The sequence below is a fragment of the Tinamus guttatus genome, unplaced genomic scaffold, assembly GCF_059628265.1.
Source record: "Tinamus guttatus ecotype Peru unplaced genomic scaffold, ASM5962826v1 Tinamus_guttatus_pri_ptg000397l, whole genome shotgun sequence".
NCBI lineage: Eukaryota > Metazoa > Chordata > Aves > Tinamiformes > Tinamidae > Tinamus > Tinamus guttatus.
Window position 1 is genome coordinate 274,793 of NW_028288931.1, and position 17,862 is coordinate 292,654.

Below are 17,862 nucleotides of genomic sequence, written 5' to 3' on the forward strand. Positions count from 1 at the left end.
ATTTTTTAAATGTAGTTACTCAGAGGGACCTGCCAAGGAAGTGCTAGGAGTCCCTGGCCCCAGGGCTGAAGCCAACCTGTCTTACGTAGTAGCAATAACCTAGAGACTCTTAGGTCTTCTCTTGCGAGTCGATTCACGGTGTTTTATCGCTAGCTGCACAGACGTTGCCAAAGCCGAGACGCGGAGCTGCCGGGGCGGCCGGAGCGGCGCTGCTGCCCCGTCCCCTGCGCGCGGGTGTCTGCGGACGTGGCGAGTGCCCTTCCCCGCCGCGGCGGGTCCTGCTCCTTCGCTCCCCGCGGTTCCGACCGGGTCTGGGTTCTGACCGGAGGCGCTCGCGGTGCCGCTGCGCGTTGGCCGCGAGGGAGGGCAGCGCCTGCCCCGCTCCCGCTCGCGCTCACCCCCGCTTCACAGCGCCCCTTTGGAACAGCCACATTAAAGTTTTAGCCCGTTTCACCCCGCAGCCGCCGGGTTTCTGCCCCCTCCGCATCCCCGGCCGAGCTGCAGCCTGGCCCGGCCCTCCGTCCCCAGCCTTTTGTTCCCTTGATCTCTGCGGGGCGCTGCGTTGCTCTGTAAATATTTAAACCCTGCTTCTGTGGTTTCATCAGCCTGACGGTCGGGGAAATAAACTTATTTCTGTGGGTGTCTCCAAGCGCCGGGTCTGTCCGCAGCGAGAGGCTTCTCTGGAGCCGCCGGCGGGGCCGCTTTTCCTGCTGCCTCTTTCCCTGGAGGCTGGGGCAGCCTCCCTCCAGCTCCTGCCCTGCCGCAGCCAGCTGCTCCGCTGCTGCATCCCTTTCCAGAGGCCAAAGCTGCACGGAGCGGGAAGCAGATCAGCCTTAAAATTAGACTGTGCGCGAGGCTTGGGGATTTAGCAGCACCGGCATCTGCCAACGCACTGACTGCAGCCTCCCAGGCTCGCAGCCTGCATCCCAACTACCGCCGCATCCCTGTTCTCCGGGCGGGAGCTGGAGCCGCGTGCGCCCTGCGCGTCCCCTGCAGCCGCTGATCCTGCCCCGCGGTTCCCTGCAGCGCGAGGGAGCCCGCAGGCCCCGCCGGCCCCGCGCAGCATCGCGTGGGTGTCACCGTCCTCCAGAGAGCGGCAGGATTTTCCTGGCAGCTCCTGCAGGGCCCGCGTGGGAGCGGAGCGGAGCCGAGCGCTGCGGGTCACGGTATTTGGGGATTATGTCTTGCCAGGCAGCCTGGCTGTGCTGAGATAGTCACGCTTGGACATGGGGCCGCCTGGGGCTGAGGGCTCTTCCCGCACGTGGCCGCTCCTCTCGGTGCCACAAGAGCTTTGGGAAGGGGGCGGTGGGGCTGGACTGTGGGGCTGGGGGTGCGCGACCCCGCGCTGCGGCTCTCGGCTGCCTGCACCTTCCCACAGCGCTCGGGCTTCATCCCCGGGTGACGGTGAGGCCGGGAGCACCCCGTGATTGCCGCTCCGCCGCAGGGATCCGCAGCCACGAGGAGGCTGCGGGTGCCAGCCCATGGAGCGGGTCCCGGCGGCGGGATAAGGGCTCCTTTCCACCCGCTCCCTTCCCGCACGCGAGCCGAGGGCCGGTGCCAGCTCCGGGCAGGCCCCGGCGGGCGGCCCACGCGCTGCCGACCGCCCCGCGCAGAAATGAGGCAGAACCTGTTCCTGGCGCCCGCCCCGGAGCCACTGCCAGCGCCTGGCGGGGCCGCCCCGCTCCGTGTCGGTGCCCGGGGTGCTCGGAGGCGGATCCGGGAGCCCCCCTGGCAGCTGTCCCGCTGCAGGGGACGGAGGGGTTGTCCGCAGGGAACAGCCTGGGTATGGAGGGACCCCCAACTCGATGCCACCTGCCCCACACCTCCCATCCATCCAATTGTACATCCACTGATCCATCCATCCATCCACCTGTCTGTCCATCCGTCGCCTCCATTCCTGTGCCACCTTCTGCTCTTTAAGGCTCCTGCTTCTGGACTTTGGTGGCTCCAAGGCTCCCAAGGCAGGAGGGAGACAAGCCGGGAGCATTCCCAGCCCTCAGGGAATGCGCAGCCTGATGGTGCCCACGGCCACGGAGTTCGTCCCCCGTGTCCGCCCTGGCAGAGACCTGGCCACACTCATTCCAAGACCAGCAGGGGCGTCTGGGTGACACCAAACCCCATGGCAGGGGACAGTGCCCATGTGAGAGGGTGGCCAGCACAGCACGAGCAGGGGGAGCAGAGCTGCCAATCTGACCATTTTGGGGAACATCAGGAGAAAAAAGAGGTCCCATGAGCGGCAAATTCACCGGAGCTGCCAGGGGGCATGTGGAGAGGGCCCCTCGGTCCCCGTTTGCTGGCGCTGGTTGCGCGTGGGCCCTGGGCCGCTCTGCCCCGGTGCCGCAGAGCTGGAGGAAGGGGAGGGCGGCAGACGCCCGCCGGAGCCGTTGCTAAAGCCCCATTTCCTTAGAAACCACACTAAAAATAACCCCCCCGCGCCGTGCCGCGCCGCGCCGCGCCGTGCTGCAGGCCTGCACCGCGGATCGGCCCCTGCGCGCTCGGCCCGGGGGCTGCGAGCTCGGCCCCGTCCCCACCGTCCCCTCCGGCCTGGCGGGAACCCGGGGCACGGGGGGGCCGTGCGGGGAGAGGCTGTGACGCCCCCAGCAAAGACCCGTCTGGCCCAGGGTGACCATGGGGGGCTGCAGGGCTGATGCCCCGGGCCCCCATGCGGGGCTGGGGGGCTGAGCCCCCTCCCCGGGGAGCTCCCGCACCCCGCGGTGCCGGCGCCTCGGGGCCCCTCTCACCCCGGGGATTTCCCCTGTGTCTGCGCCCTGCTCCCTGCGCAGGGATTGGCACCCCCAAACCAGCCACCCCCGCTCCGCGCCGCCCCCTCGCCCGGTCCCGCGGCCTCCCGGTGCAGCCCAGTCCCGTCCGGCGGGCGCCGCCGGCTCCAGTCCCTGCTTTGGCGCCGCCGGGGCGAGGAGGCGCTTGGCTCCCTGGTTGACTCAGCTCTCGGTCACGGCGAGCGTGGGGCCGCAGCCGGGAACGGGGCGCGGAAGGAGGGTCCCCGGGGTGCCGGGCGCGGGGCAGCCGGCGCCTGCCCGTGTCCCATGTCCCCCCGCCGCCGCGCACGCACCTGGGCAGGTAAGGGCAGCGTCGGGCCCTGCTGCGGGAGGGGACGGGACGGGATTGCTCCCTAGGGAAGGCAGGGGTGGGATCTGGCTCCCTTGGGTGCTGATCCCAGGGCACCACACTCCGGACAGCTCTACGGAGCGGCCGGGGGGGTCCCACCAATTTGGAGGTGCCGCTTCCACCCCCCCCTTCCCAAGTCCACCATGTGCTGCAGGCCTGGCCCCCCCCCCACCGCAGTCCCACCCCTGGCCCCAGAGCTGGACAGGGCCCGAGGCCACGGTGACGGGCGGCAGGACCCCAGCTGGTGAGCGGAGGCCCCGTGCGTGTGGGGGTGCCGGGGCCGTGCACCCCCGGGCCTGCACGAGGGAGCCCCCAGCCGCGTCCGGACTGTTCCGGGGGGGACAGGGTGCACTCGCATGGTGCCCCCCCACCTCCCACTGTAGCGCAGTGGGAATTTGCAAAGAAAAAGGTGGGGTGGGGGGGGGGGCGTGTTTGCAGTCCCATCCCTTGCACCTACTGGGGAGGTTCAACTGGTTTATCGGGTCTCCCAAACCGTGTGTGTGTGCGGGGGGGGGGGGGGGTCCATGCCCGTCCCCCCGCTCCCCACCAGCAGGAGCAGGTTGGGTCCTTGTTTTCCTCCTCCCCGGGGCCCCGATGGCTCCGTGGGGGCTGGGACCGCCGGTCACTTGGGGGCCAGGCGGGTTCCGGGGGGAAGCCGGGCGCCCACGCGCACCCACAGTAAACAGGATACGGAGCCGGTCCCAGCTCCGCGGGGGGGGCCTGGGGCTCTGGGCTGCCTCTGAGCCCCCGGCCGGGGGATGCGCCCAAGGCAGGGACCAGGAATGCCAGGATGCCCCCACGGGGATGCTCCAGGGCCGCTCCAGCTGCTTCCTGGTGCTGCGAGGGGTGGGGGGGGGGGGCAGGTCCTGGTGGCCCTGGGTGGCTCCGTGCCCCGGGATGGGTGTCCCAGTGATCCTGCCCCGCTTTCCTGTGGCCAGTGGTGCTCTCCCAATGCCAGTGCCGGGAAGCAGTGGAGCCAAGGAGGGAATGCTGGGCAATGGTGCAAGAGCCCTGCTCGCCACCCTGGCAGCTGTGATGAGTTGAGCAAGGTCTCAGCCCACTTTGCCAGCAGCACCCACAGTGATGGGTGACGTCCCGTCCCCCCCGTCCCCCCCGTCCCCCTCCCCCGCAAGCTTTTGGTCACCCACCCCCATGGGCACCCATGGGTGCACGGGCAGCCCCGGCGCAGCCTCCTGCCCAGGCCAGCACTAGCAGGGGCAGAACCAGCCCTGAGCAAACACCCTGTGCAAACACCCTGCGCAAACACACACAGGCGCTGGGCGGGTTTCCGGGCCCCCCCCCCCGCGGCCAGGGCTGGCCTTGGCACCACCTCGCGGCACCGGGACCGGCGCAGGTGCCGCTGCGTTGGCGCAGGTGCCGGCTCTGCCTGTGCCGAGGGTGCCGCTGCACCCGGTCCCTCCTCACGGGGTTTGTCCCCACTGGGGTCGGGAGCTGCTGGCGGGGGCTGGATTTGGGAGTGGGGCGGCAGGGCGAGTGGAGATGCAGCAAGTGCCGCCCCACACTGACGTGCCCCTTTGCAGAGGGTCCGGATGACACACGGGTCCCACCCTGCGGCACCTCCGCGGTCTCCCTCTGGATGGACTTGGTGCTGAGCTGCACCCGGGCCGTGTGCCCGGCATGCTGAGCACTGCCGCTGCTCCACACCCAGGACCGCATCTGCCCCATCCCATCCACATCCATCCCACACCTCGGAACCACCCGCCCGCTGCCCTCGCCCCATCCCTCCATCCATGGGCCCCGCCATGGAGCTGGAGGCGGAGGTGCTGCTGGATCTGAGCTTCCTGACGCTGGCGGAGCGCCGCGCCATCGCCGAGGTGCTGCGCCGCGACGCGCAGCTCCGCCGGCGCGAGGAGGGACGCGTCAGGTGAGGGGGTGCACTGGACTGCGCATCCTCCCCGTGCGCTGCGGAAGGGCTGCCTTGCGGGGACGGGACAGGGCCGGGTCTCAGCGCTGTCCTGTGTCCCCAGCCGGCTCCGCAAGTCGATCTCAGACCCCGCGCGGCTCAAGAGCCTCACGGGCGACTGGTTCTGCGACGTCCGCGCCCGGCGCCACCAGCACCCCCTGGGCTCCGACCTCGTCCGCGCCTCCATCCGCCGCCGCCGCCACCGCCGGCCGCGGGGTACGCGCGGGACGGGGACAGCGCGGGCTGCGGGGACGAGCCAGAGCGCAGCCCGCTGAGGTCCCCGCTGTGCCCGGGAGCAGGGGGCAAGGAGCTCAGTGCCACGGAGCTGGAGGCCATCGGGGAGCCCTGGGCGGAGGAGAAGGAGGACGAGGACAGCGCGGTGGAGACAGAGGACAGGTGAGGGCGACTGGCGGGGTCCTGCTGCGACAGGGACGGGTGGCATCTCCCACAGGGCCCACTAACATCATTATTTGTCTTGTCTCCCTGCAGCCTCTCCAGGGAGGAGGTGCCAGTGGTGGCAGAGGCCCAGGTGGGTGCCCAGCACAGGGTGGCGCTGGGGGCCAGGGCTGCCACCCAATGCCATAGTGATGGGCTGGCTCGGGGTGATGGGCTGGCTCGGTGGAGGTGCTTGAGAAGGTGGGGACAGCAGGACGTGTCCCCCTCCATCACTGGTGACCTGGAGGGGACACATGGAGGTGTCTGTGGAGCGGGGACCACCCAGGGCTCCCCTTTCAGTCTGACCCTCCCACGTGTCTCACTGACCAGCCCTGCGAAGTCTCCCACCCGGCCCCTGCTCCGGAGGTGACGCCGGTGTCACGGTCCCCGCAGCAGCCTGACATCCCGTCAGGGGAGCAGGACATCCCGCTCCAGCCAGGTAACAGCGATGGGGACACGGGCAGTGCAGTGCCGTGGAGCGGAGGGTGTCCAGGAGATCCTACCCCCAACACCCACCCCGGCCTTGCTGCCCTGCAGGCAACCGATTGGGGGGCAGCCGCTTGGGCCCCTCCAGCGCGGAGGAAGAGGAGGAAGAGCCTGCGCGCCCCCCCAGCACCCCCGGCGCTGGGCAGGTGGGGTGGCCGGAGGGGACACGGTGTGAGCGGGGGCCCTGGGGCGGCTCCGGGAGGGACCTGACCCCATCCCGGTGCTCAGGGCTTTGCGGTTGCAGGTGCCGGGGATGCTGCTCGCCGGGCAGATGTCCCCAAGCCGGGTGTCCCTGCAGGACGTCCCTGCAGCACCCGGCAGCCTGCTGAGCGCCAGCTCCTCCGTGTCCAGCCTCAGCTCCTCCACGGTATGGGATATGTGGGAATGGGACGGGCCGGGACGCCGTGCTGCGCGGGGGGGTCCTCACGCCGTGCTGCCCCCCAGCTCAGCAGCAGCCTCGTGAGCCTGTACAGCGAGGGCGAGCTGGGCCACGTGGCCGTGCGGGGCTGCGTGCAGTTCGCCCTGCGCTACGAGCCGGCCGCCAAGGAGCTGCACGTGCACGTGCTGCGCTGCCGCGCGCTGGCCGAGGCCCGGCGGCAGCGCTCGGACCCGTGAGTGCCCCGCCGCGGTGCCCAGCTGCCGCCGATGCCCTCGGGGGCAGCCACGTGGTGCTGATGCCCTTGGTGGTAGCTGGCTCCCTTTGCACCCCCTTGGTCTCTGTTTTTTGGGTTCCAGGTACATCAAGACCTACCTGCTCCCAGACAAGTCCAACCATGGCAAGCGCAAGACCACGGTGCGCAAGCGCAGCCTGGACCCTGTCTTCAACGAGACCCTCAAGGTTTCCAGCGCCCTCCAGGGCACTTTGGGGTGGTGGGAGCTCCCAGGGAGACGGTGGTGGGGCCGGCTTCTCCCCTCTGCACCTCACCATGTCCCTGTCCCCGCCTTGGGCAGTACAAACTGGAGAAAACAGACCTGCAGGGCCGGACCCTGAACCTGTCCGTGTGGCACCACGACAGCCTGGGCAGGAACCTCTTCCTGGGCGAGGTGGAGATCGCGCTGGGCACGTGGGACTGGGCCAACACGCGGCCCGAGTGGTTCAACCTCCAGCCCCGGGTGAGCAGCCCTGTCCCGGCTCCCCCCAAGTGCCCCCGACCCTCCATCGCACCCTCCATCACCCTCCTCTTCCTCGGCACCTGCAGACACCCGTCAGCCCCAATGACCTCGCCAGCTGCGGCCACCTCAACCTGGCGCTGAAGTTCATCCCCGCGGGCTCTGAAGGTGAGAGGGGCACAGCAGGGACACCGGTGGGACGGGGGGGACCCCGGGTGGGGGGGACACACTGTGCTGACCCTGCTGCTGCCCACAGGTGCGGGGCTGCCCCCCACGGGCGAGCTGCACATCTGGGTGAAGGACGCGCAGAGCCTTGTGCCCCTGCGCCGCGGCACCGTGGACACCTTCGTGCAATGGTAAGGGGGCACAGGGGACACAGTGACAATGAGAGGGGGACCATTCGGTGACAGGGAGGGGTCTGACCCCTGTGCCGTCCCCACAGCTACGTGCTGCCCGACGACAGCAAGGCGAGCCGGCAGAAGACGCGCGTGGTGAAGCGGAGCCTCAACCCGCTCTTCAACCACACCATGGTCTACGACGGCTTCCAGGCCAAGGACCTGGCCGAGGCCTGTGCCGAGTTCACCCTGTGGCACCGCGAGGCCTTCGCCAAGCGCCTGCTGGGCGGCATCCGCCTCAGCCTGGGCACAGGTGAGGGCTCGGGGACGAAGGGACGGGTGCCCCGGCGGGGCGGCCCGGCCGTGACGGCCACCGTGTGCCGGCAGGGAGCAGCTACGGGCTGCCGGTGGCCTGGATGGACTCGACGGCGGAGGAGCGCGGCGTGTGGGGCCGCCTGCTCGCGCAGCCCGGGCGCTGGGTGGAGGCGCTGCTGCCGCTGCGCACCGACCTGGTGCCCCGCGTGTAGCGGCGGCCCCGGCTGCCGTCCCCTCCTTCCCTTCCACGGGCATTTCTGCTGCAATGAAGTGGCACCCGCGGCAAAACTGGCGGCTCTTTATTCCGGTGTCTGTGCTGGCACAGGGACGTCCCCTCTGTGGTCCCCGCGTGTGGACGTGTCCTGGGAGCTGCCAAAGCAATGACTGGCGGCCCTGGGGCTCCAGCAGATCCCTGGGGCTCCCGTGGGTCCTCTCTGCATCCCCGGTGCTCCGGTGGGTTCCCACTGCTCCAGCAGGTCCCCGGTGCTCCCGTGGGTCCCGGGCTCACTCGGCATCCCGCGGGCAGAGGCGCTGGCGATGCTCCACGATGGCTGCCCACAGGCGGTAGGCGGCCCCGCGCCTGCCACGGACGGAGCGGTGTCATGGGGTGGGGATGCAGGAGGTGGGGACGGCGCTGGGGCACCCCCCCCGGTTCTCCCACGCCGGTACCTGATGCCGGCGTAGACGAGGTCGTCGCGCGTGGCGCAGTGCAGCAGCGCGCGCAGGGTGAAGCCGTGTTGCTGCAGCTGCAGGAGACGGGCAGCGGTGCCACCACGACGGGCACGGGGCGGCACCGGAGCGCGCCGGGCACACGTGGCTCCTACCATGTCGGCCGTGGCCCGGTCGGTGCCGTGACGCTGCAGCCACTGCGTGAGCAGGGGGTCCTCGCCCGTGGGGCAGGGGGCAGCGACGCTGCCCAAGCAGCCCCCTTGCCCAGGGTGGGACCCGGTGGTGGCCTCTCCCGCGGTCCCTCCGGGGTCCCCACGAGGCTGGCGCTGGGCCGGGGTGTCCTCGTGCGCAGGGCGAAGCGCCTGCTGCAGCAGCCTCTGCCACTCGTGCTCCTTGGCCGCCAGCTCCCGCAGCAGCCTAGGGCAGAGCGGTGCAGGCGCCAGCACCCATGGGTGCCCCAGGCCCCAGCACGAGGTCCCCAGCGCTCCCTACCTGCCCGTCTCCAGGCGGAGGTGGCAGAGCTGGGACACCAGTGCCGAGGGACCCAGCAGTGAGGATGTGGCACCGCTCTGGGTGCTGGAGATGCTGCCCGGCCCCACGTCGGTGCTGTCCTCCTGGGGACGGATCCTGGGGCTTGGTGGCATGCGGTTGTCCTCGTCACCTGTGTCCTTAGAGACATCTTCCCCCGGCCAGCTGGCCGTTGTCCCCAGGTCTGTGGGACAGAGGAAACAGGGAAAATGGGAAAAGAGGAGGCCGATGGCAGCAGGACCAGCCTGTGGCTTCTGACCCTCTTCATCCCTTTCCCAGCATGTCACCCCCCCCAGCTTGCCACCGTCCCAACCCAGAGGTGGCTCCCACCTTCCTCCATCCACCGTGGGGGACATGATTGCATATGACAGCCCTGGTGCCACCCACCTTGCACGAGGACCCTGAATGTAGCCTGCACCGCGCAGCTAATGGCATCGTCCAGCGCAAACATCCAGTGGGGCTTGATGTGGTGCCGGTGCAGGACCTGCCTCACCTAGGAAGGACAGAGGGACATGGCCAGGGCACTGGCACCAGGACAGCACAAACCCCGCGGGACCCACGGGACAGGACTGTGCCAGGGTCCCTCAGCACGGGGACGTGGCCAGGACACTCACCACCTCCTGGAAGCGGCCGAGGGGCGCGTGGAGGTGGCGCAGGCCGAGCCCGGCCGCGCGCAGCCGCGTGCTCAGCGCCAGCAGCTCCCGGCGCAGCCGCCGCTGGCTGCGCTGCTGGATGTAGCCCCGCAGGCAGCCCAGCAGCTGCAGGATGTGCTCCGAGGGCAGGCGCGGGCCCTTGGCGCCCTGCGCGGCCAGGGGACGGGCTCAGGACACGTGTCCCCCTGCCCGCAGACACGGCGGGGCCCTGTCCCTGCCCCGGGCACCCACCTGGCTGTCGTGCAGCGCGGCGGCGATGGCGGGCGCCTCGGCTGCGAGGATGCACTGCAGGGTGGCCCGGCGCTTGCTGTCCTTGCGCAGCAGGAAGAGGTCCCGGCTCTCCTCTGGGGACGACGAGCGCAGGCTGAGGTCGGAGCCCACCCAGTCTTCAGGAGCCCTGGGGAGACGGGCAGAGCTGGCGCTGCCCCACGGAGAGCACGGGGACAGCCAGGACCCAGAGCAGCTGGCGCAGGGGACAGCCCCTCCTGGGGACCCGCCTGGCTTTCCCCGCACTCCCGGGTGCCAGCACAGGGGTGACAAAACCAGCAGGCACCAAGAACAGCCAAGGGCACTGGGTGCCCAAGAGCATCACCACGCTGTAACCAGGACGGATGCAAAGGGGAGGCTGCCCCATGTTGAGGGCATCGTAGGACGCCGTGGGGATGGGGATGGAAAGCCAGCCCTGCTCTGGGGTCCCTCCCGACAAGGGGATGCCCTACCCCAAACAGCTGTGGCTGGAGGCGACATCGCCGGAGCAGCGCGGGGGGCTGCCCGCTGTGCCCGCCGCCCGGGCACCCTGCACGGCCGAGGGATGTCCCTGCGCCTCCTCGGTGCCCTCCGGCTGCCCGGGCTGCGGGGAGTCTCCTGCCAGGAGATGATGGAGATGACGAGGATGCAGCGAGAGGCCCCATCCTGCCCCTGCGGAGCACCCCGAGCTCACCCGCTGCCCCAGACAGGCTGCCACCCGTCGCTGTCCAAACTTGGCTCCGGCTCCTCCTGGTGCCAGCTGGGGCCAGGAAAGGCTCCTGCAGCAACTCGGCTGCTGTCGCCCGCTTGGCCGGGTCGGCCTCGAAGCAGCGGAGGATGAAGGTCTTGGCCTTGTCTGACATGGACTCGGGTACCTCGGGGTGCATCTTGAACATGCCCACCTGCGGGACAGGCACACGGGGGTGGCAAAGGGACCGTCCCCGCCGGGATGGCGCATCCACCCACCCCACCGCTACCTTGAACATGGCAGCCTGGGGGCTGCCCAGCTCATAGAAAGGCGGCATCCCCGTGGCCATCTCGATGATGGTGCAACCCAGGGACCAGATATCTGCCGGCTTCCCATAGCCCCATGGCCCTTGGTCGATGATTTCGGGGGCCATGTACTGCAGGGTGCCTGGGAGGAAGATGAGGAGGGATGAAGGAGCCAGCACCACCTTGCCCTCAGCATCCTCTCTTGCTCCTGTCCCCATTGTGGGCACCAGCCCTGGGATGTTGCTACCTGTGAAGGTCTCGGCGCTGGGGCTGATGCCCGCCAGCCGCTTGGAGGTGCCGAAGTCAGAGATCTTCAGTACCCCGCTGTACGTGTTGATGAGGACGTTGTCTCCCTGGGGTATGAAGGACATCCCGAAATGAAGCAGCGGGCCCAGCCAGAGAGCCCACAGGACTCGCAGGGGCTGACAAGGGGTGGCCGCGCGGGCCCCTGCTCACCTTGATGTCCCGGTGCACGATGTGGTTATCGTGCAGGTAGCTCAGCCCGTCGAGGATCTGGCGGGTGTAGAAGATGATGGTGGGTTCGTTGTCCTTCAGGGGGCCCCACTTGGAGCGCAGCAGGGACGAGAGGCTCCCTGGGGAGGGCATGGGGGGGATCACAGGCCACATCAGGCCACCACAGGCCATGTCAGGCCACCATGGGCCATCACTCTCGCTCCCGCACTGCAGCCTCCCTCCCTCATGCAGGGCATGCGGAGCAGAGCAACCAGCTTCACCGTCCTAATCCCCCTGCCTGGATGTCCCCATCCCGTCCCCGCAGCACCCGGGCTCTGCCCACCTCCCGGCACCTCCTCCATGAAGATCTTGATGAAGCCGCCCTGGCTGACGGAGCCCAGGTACTGCACGATGTTCCTGTGCCGCAGGTGCTTGTGCAAGGCGATCTCCTCGTGCAAGGGCTGCGAGAAGCTGCACACTGGGGTCACCAAACGTGTCCCCGGGGTGCCGGGACCCCTCGGGCACGTGGCCCCTGGCACCTACCGGCTGTCGCGCTCCGGGATCTCCTTGATGGCGATGCGCACTTGATTGCTGAGACAGCGCCCGGCGTAGACGACCCCGTAGGTGCCGCGGCCCAGCACGACGCGCTCACCCGTCTCTGAATACTCGTAGCTGTACTGCAGGGGAGACGCAGGTGGCACAAGCCCGGGCCACCCCGCGTCACACGTTGCGCCCTGCAGTGCCCGGCTCACCTCCAGGACGGTCTGTGTGGGACTGGGCACCTCCTCAGCGCCCGCCGCCTGCTCGGCCACCAAGGACTGCACCAGGTCGCAGAACCAGCGCAGGGCAGGACAGCGTGTCCTGAGCGCCCAGGCGCTGCCACCCTGTCCCACCTCCCACGAGACCCGTGGTGGCACAAGGGGTGCCTAAGCCACCCAGGCTGGGGGTCACAAGGAGCCTCATCTGCCCAAACTAGCAGTGTGGGGGGTCCCCGCACACCGGTGTCCCCTGCTCACCAGCGGCAGTGCTGCTGGGATGGGAAGTAGAGCTGGAAATCCTCGGCTGTGTGCGTCACATAGAGGAAGCAGCCCCGCTCGTCACGCTTGCAAATGCTGGGGACGAGGAGCCACCACAGTGTCACGGTGTCACCTCGGCCAGCCCAGCCTGGGGGAGGGTTGCCGGCTCCCACCTCACCTGATGCCCCGGATGGCGGCGGGTGCGAAGCTCCAGCTGGACGCGGCCGCCTGCACCGGGAAAGGGCGCGGGTGAGGAGGGGGCTGGCGCAGGGACCCCAGCCCGGCCAGCCCCGGTCCCACCTCATCTGGGGGCCGCAGGAGGCTGAGCGTCACCGCCGGCTCCGCCGCGCCGCTCTGCACGGCCACCCGCGCCGGCTGCAGGACCTTGCTGAGCGCCAGCACCAAGACCTGCGGCACGGAGGGGACCCCGCTCGCCCCTGCCCGTGGGGTCTCCACAAGCACCCTGAGCCCAAGTCCCCCTTCCCCCGGCCCCTTGGACTTGCCGGGCAGTGCTGCGTGGGGGCCGGGGGCCGGCAGCCCTCGAGGAGGAAGCCCAGCCAGAAGTCGGCCAACTCCTGCCGGGCACATTGCGCCTGGGGGCTCCGCTGGAAGTGCTGGTAGAGCAGGAACGTCTCCATGACGGACACCAGGTACCTGCGGGGACAGAACGTGCGAAAGAAAGATGTCCCCAAAAGTCCCCTTGGGGACACTGTCACGGAGCGCGCGGTCCCGCCGCTCACCAGCCTGGTGCGTTCAGCTTGTAGAGCTTCTCGGAGGCCTGGATGACTTTGGCCAGGTCATTGGCCAAGATGCCGGCGCCCAGGCAGAAGCCCACGTCCCAGTAGTAGTGCAGCTTCTCCAGGCTGCCCTTGCGGCCCTGCAGGCAGTTGAGCTTCACGCCTGCGCATGGGGAGCGCCATCGTTGTCAGCCTGTGTCACCTCCGGAGATGTCCCTGTCCCCGTCCCCCCGGCCCATGGGCACCTATCTGCCGGAGCTGCGGCGAGGTCTCGAAGCGGTGCCCGGCCGCCACGAGGAGCACGGCCGCGTTGATGCCCGCGTGCAGGCTCGGCTCCACCTCGAACGCTTTGTTGTACCTGGGGAGAGGCGCCAGGCATCAGGGTGGCCACGGCACTGCCAGCGCCCACCAGACACCAGCCCCAGAGGACACAGAAACGCTCCCAGCGAAGCCCTGAAGAGATCCCTGCAGGAATTAGCATCACCTGCCCCCAGATTGTTCCAGCAGGACGTGAACGCAGGGCCCGGAGTGCAGGGCGGACACTGCGGGGTCGTCCCCAAGCCTCACCAGTGCAAAGCCCGGTCCCTGGTGTCGGCGTCGCGGAAGCCCGAGCTGATGAACATGTCCTTGTAGATGCGGCCGCACAGGCAGAGCAGGTCGGGCGCAGCCGCCTCCCGCCGCTCCAGCGCGGGCAGCAGCACCGACAGGGCCTTCTCCCGGTCCCCGGGCCGGTTGCGCCTGCGCGGAGATGGGGAGTACTTGGAAACGGGCCCCGAGGGGAGGACGCTCAGCGCGGCGGCCGGGGCTTCGCGCACCGGTTGAGGGCGAAGGCGTAGTGGAAACGGACGTTGTGCTGCTCGGCCACGTCGCAGGTCGGCAGCGCCTGCAGCGTCTCCACCAGCGTGACGATGGCATCGTAATCCTGCAGGACGAGGCCGGCACGTGGGGCTGCCCGGGGGCTTTTGCCCTCCTGGGATGCCAACGCGGCGGCTGGCGCATCCCTGGCTCACCTGCACGTCGCGGTAGGACAGGAGGAGGTTGATGACGATGTCCAGGCTGAGCAGCTCCACACTGTCCAGGCGCTGCTGGATGCGAGCCAGCTCCTGGCTCAGCTGCTCGCCCCGGTACAGCTCCCGGGCCCGGCGGATGTCGCGCCGGATCGTCTCCCGAAAATAACCGCTGATGGAGGGGGGAAAGATGCAGGGCCTGAGCCGCCCGCTATCGGCAGCGGGGACATGAAGGCAGCACATGGCACCCTGCAGGGTGCAAGCCAGCCCCTCGGGCACAGCTGGGGCCCTGCCAACCCCGGGAGCGACTCCTCAAGGGTGTCCCTGTCCATGGAGATGGCAGCGGTACCAGGAGTTGGTGGGGATCCCCTCGAGGAGCTTGGCCAGACGGCCCCCCAGCGGGGTGAAGAAGCCCTCTGTGTTGAAGTCGGGCTGGAAAAGCTCAGCCGGGCACTTCATGGCACTGGCATCGCAGCAGACGACCTTGTTCTGCGGCGTCACCACGTAGGGAATGAAGGTGTAGCTGCCGCACAGGTCCTGACGGAGGGCAGGAGGCGTGGGCTGCTGTGCCAGACCTGCCCAAACCTCCCCTTCCCATCAGGAGTGCAGGGTGATGGCAGCAGGGACAAGGGAGAGGGACCTACCGAGTTCTTCTGGCAGATGTCCTCCTGCGGGAGAGAGGGAGGAGGGTTTGAGACAGCTCTGCAGCACAGGGAGAGAAATCAGCTGCTTCCAGACTCCAGCATTGGAGCATCCCTCGCACCAGCCCCTTGCTGTGAAGACTTTCAGGTCCAAGGCACTGCCTTTCTCAGGAATAAAGCACCTGTTCCCAAATGCCCGGCTGATTGGAGCCATGGGAGCACCTTGTGCCTCATGGTCGTGCTCCAGGTTGCCATCCCTGGTTGTCCCTTTGCTCCTATCACCTCCATCCCAGGGACATCTCAACTGATGTTGGACGCAGCTGCAGGAACTTGGATTGGGGAGGAGCGGGGTGAGAGCCGCGGTGGCTGCACAGGGGTGGCCAGGCAGGGGACACGGGACAGGGCAGACGGCGCCTGGCTTTGCTGTCCCCGCGCACCTGCAGGGCCTGCAGGCCGGGCAGCTCGGCGTGGCCGCACAGCAGCACGTTGTGGGTCATGTTGAAGCTCTCGCGGACGCCCAGGTGGTAGAAGAGCGAGGGCTGGCAGATGGAGTCACTCAGCTCCACCACGGCCACGTCTGCGGGGACACGGGACCACGGGCACTGGGCGGGCGGGCAGGGTCCAGCCACCTCCATGTCCCCCCAGCACCCAGGAAGCCAAGGAGAGGAGCCCCCCGTGCCAAGCGCAGAAGCCAGGGAAAGGGAGGCACAGCGGGAGCAGGGGGACCCAGGCGTCCTGCCCCAGCACATGTGGCCCCGAACCCCCCCGTGCTGAGCGAACTGTTTCCCCATCGCAGGATGCTCCGGCACTTCCCTTTCCTCGGGGGACGCGTTCTCACTTCCCCACACACCCTGTTGGCCACAGCCCTCTCTGAGCGCAGCCCCACGCCGGGGCCAGGCCGCAGACGAGCCCGGCACAAAACGCCCTTTCAGGGGTGTCACACGAGTGTATCCAGACAGGGAGGACAGTGTCCCGACCAGCCTGGAAAATCAACAGCAAAGCAAACAGCAAAGCAACCCCCCGTCCCTGCGGCCGGCGAGCTGGGGGAGGCTGCGGGACGGCTCAGCCCGGCGGGACAGACGCTCTCCCGTGGGAATGGGATGTTCCCCCCTCTTAGCAGCAGGACGGTCGGGCACCGGTCCAGCCACTTATTAGTGACTCTGGCCATGTCAGTCCTGGGACCCAGACGGTGGTTGCTCCCTGGGGGGAGATGCCCGGGTTATGGCTCCGGAGACCATTTTATCCCAGGGGCTGGTGCTGGCAGCACCCCCAGACCCAGGCACTACCCGTGGGTCTGGGAGAGGGGGGGTTCCCACTCAGATGGATATTGGGAACCCCCCCTCTCCTCCACTCCACAGAGATTCCCTACCCCAGGGCAGCAGGCAAAGGAGGGCAAAAGAAATTCCCGGTTGGAAGGACTGCAAAGCTCTTCTCCAGGCAATTCATGGGCTGGGAGGGTTGCGGACCCCTTCCCCAGCGAACGTGGGGAAGAAGAGCCCAGCAGGTGCCCATCTCACCTGCGTTGTAGAAGCGGTCCAGGGTGCCGGTGTCGCCCAGCGCCAGGGTGCCGAAGGGCACGGTGTGCAGCTGCGCGCGGGCGTCGCGGCAGGCGTCACGCAGGCTGTGCAGCGCCGGGCACGCGGCCGGCTCGCGGCCCAGCACGCACGCGACGCTCAGCGCCCGCGGCCCGCCGGGACGGCCCCGCGCCCGGCACACGGGACGGCCGGCCGTGCCCGCCACCGCCAGCGGGTCCTGCCAGCAGCTCCCGGCCACCGGCGGCACCGCCGGAGCCTCCATGCTCCGGGCAGCCGCGGGGCTACCACCTGCACAGGGAGCCCCGTGCTCCGGGCTGTCCTGTTCCACAACCGCTCTGCACCCGGCTGCTCTGCTCGGCACCGGGCTCTGCACCGGGCACCGCCGGGCAACGGCGGCGGCTCTGCACCAGGTTCCGCTCCGCACCGAGTCCCGCACCGGACCGGACCAGACCGGACTGGACCGGCCTCCGCTCCGCTCCGCTCCTTGGCTCTGCGGGCGCCGTCCCGGGCCGCCCCGCCCCGGGCACCGGGAGCCGCTTCCGCCTGCCCCGGCTCTGAGTCAACGGCGGCCACGTGGGGCCCGTCCAGCCCCCCCGGCCTGGGGGGCGGAGAGCGGCGGGGCCCCCCCGCTTTGCCCTGCTCCCCCCGCGGCGCCTCTTGCAAAACGGCGGCGGCGGCGGAAAGGGGAAGCGGGACCGGCCGGGCGCGGGGACGCGGGACCGCGCGCGGGGCTCCGGGTGCCGGGACGCAGCGTGGGGACTCAGCACGCGCGGCCACCCGCGTGGGGTCGGGACAAGCCCCGGCTCTGCCGGGCGCTCCCGGGGATCCCGCGACTGGAGCAAATATCCAAGTTGCTCCGTGGTGGCAGCAGGAAGGGAAGCCGTTCCCAGGGGCGAGGGGCTGTGCGGTGCCACCTGCGCCCCCGGCGCATCCCCTCACCTGGGCAAGGGGCTGGGGAGGGTCCTCAGGACACGTGAGCAGGGCTGGTGGCAGCTGGTGGGACGTGTCCCTGTGGGATACAAGGGCAGCGCAGGCTTGGCCGAGGCCCAGGCAGTTCTGGGAAAATCCAGTGGGATGGGGAAGCTTTTCCCAGCTGGAAAAGCAGCTCTGCGGCTGCGCGGGGACCAGGGTGGCGCAGCCCCGCCGGGCTGGGTGAGCCGTGACCACGCTGTTCCCAAGCCAGGCCTGGGCCAGCTCCAGGGAAGAGGGAGGAGATGGGAAGGGCAGGAGCCTGCCGGGACACCAGGACACGGGTGCCCTGCGTGCCTGGGCTTGCTGCTCCAACACGGATACAGTGCTGGGAAAGTCAGAGCCTGAGGGTCTGGTGGGAGCAAGCGCCTGGTGCTGAGCCTGCTGCCGGCACCTCGGGATGCAGGGAGACCGGGTGTCCCGAGTCTGACCCACCGCAGGGATTTTTCTCCCCCTGGAGCTTCCAGGAAACGGAGGGTTTGAGAGCCCCAGCTGCATGGCCTTTCCAGTGTGGCCTCTTTCCCGCCGTGGGAATGGGAGCTCTCTGGAGCAGGACGTGCGAGGAGGACAGCGCTGAGCACCCAGCCCATGGAGCTGCCCACGCTCTTCCGGAGCTGCGAAACTCAGCCCTGCAATTCCCAATGTCCCAAATTCTCCAGCCTCAGCCCTGCAGCCCTGAGT

General features: G+C 69.3%; 2 protein-coding genes across 2 annotated transcripts; one reads left to right on the plus strand and one right to left on the minus strand.

Annotated features, from left to right (window-relative positions):
* Window positions 1-405: 405 nt before the first annotated feature.
* MAP3K6 (mitogen-activated protein kinase kinase kinase 6) lies at window positions 406-16,474 on the minus strand. The gene is made up of 30 exons (XM_088530961.1): window positions 16,195-16,474; window positions 15,115-15,254; window positions 14,681-14,704; window positions 14,386-14,573; window positions 14,040-14,208; window positions 13,845-13,951; window positions 13,597-13,767; window positions 13,275-13,387; window positions 13,033-13,192; window positions 12,796-12,946; window positions 12,593-12,700; window positions 12,471-12,520; window positions 12,293-12,388; window positions 12,029-12,137; window positions 11,820-11,953; window positions 11,620-11,747; window positions 11,280-11,416; window positions 11,071-11,176; window positions 10,808-10,965; window positions 10,525-10,732; window positions 10,304-10,448; window positions 9,816-9,981; window positions 9,546-9,731; window positions 9,319-9,424; window positions 8,896-9,115; window positions 8,559-8,820; window positions 8,404-8,480; window positions 8,267-8,314; window positions 1,845-1,906; window positions 406-416 (listed from the first exon to the last, which is right to left on the minus strand). Exons 1-30 carry the CDS (start codon window positions 16,472-16,474, stop codon window positions 406-408), a joined length of 4,020 nt encoding a protein of 1,339 aa, XP_088387087.1.
* Window positions 4,878-7,946, plus strand: SYTL1 (synaptotagmin like 1). The gene is made up of 13 exons (XM_088531033.1): window positions 4,878-5,014; window positions 5,118-5,269; window positions 5,353-5,449; window positions 5,543-5,582; window positions 5,819-5,956; window positions 6,219-6,341; window positions 6,419-6,585; window positions 6,710-6,812; window positions 6,926-7,087; window positions 7,174-7,252; window positions 7,341-7,440; window positions 7,527-7,732; window positions 7,807-7,946. Exons 1-13 carry the CDS (start codon window positions 4,881-4,883, stop codon window positions 7,944-7,946), a joined length of 1,641 nt encoding a protein of 546 aa, XP_088387159.1. The 5' UTR covers window positions 4,878-4,880.
* Window positions 16,475-17,862: the final 1,388 nt, after the last annotated feature.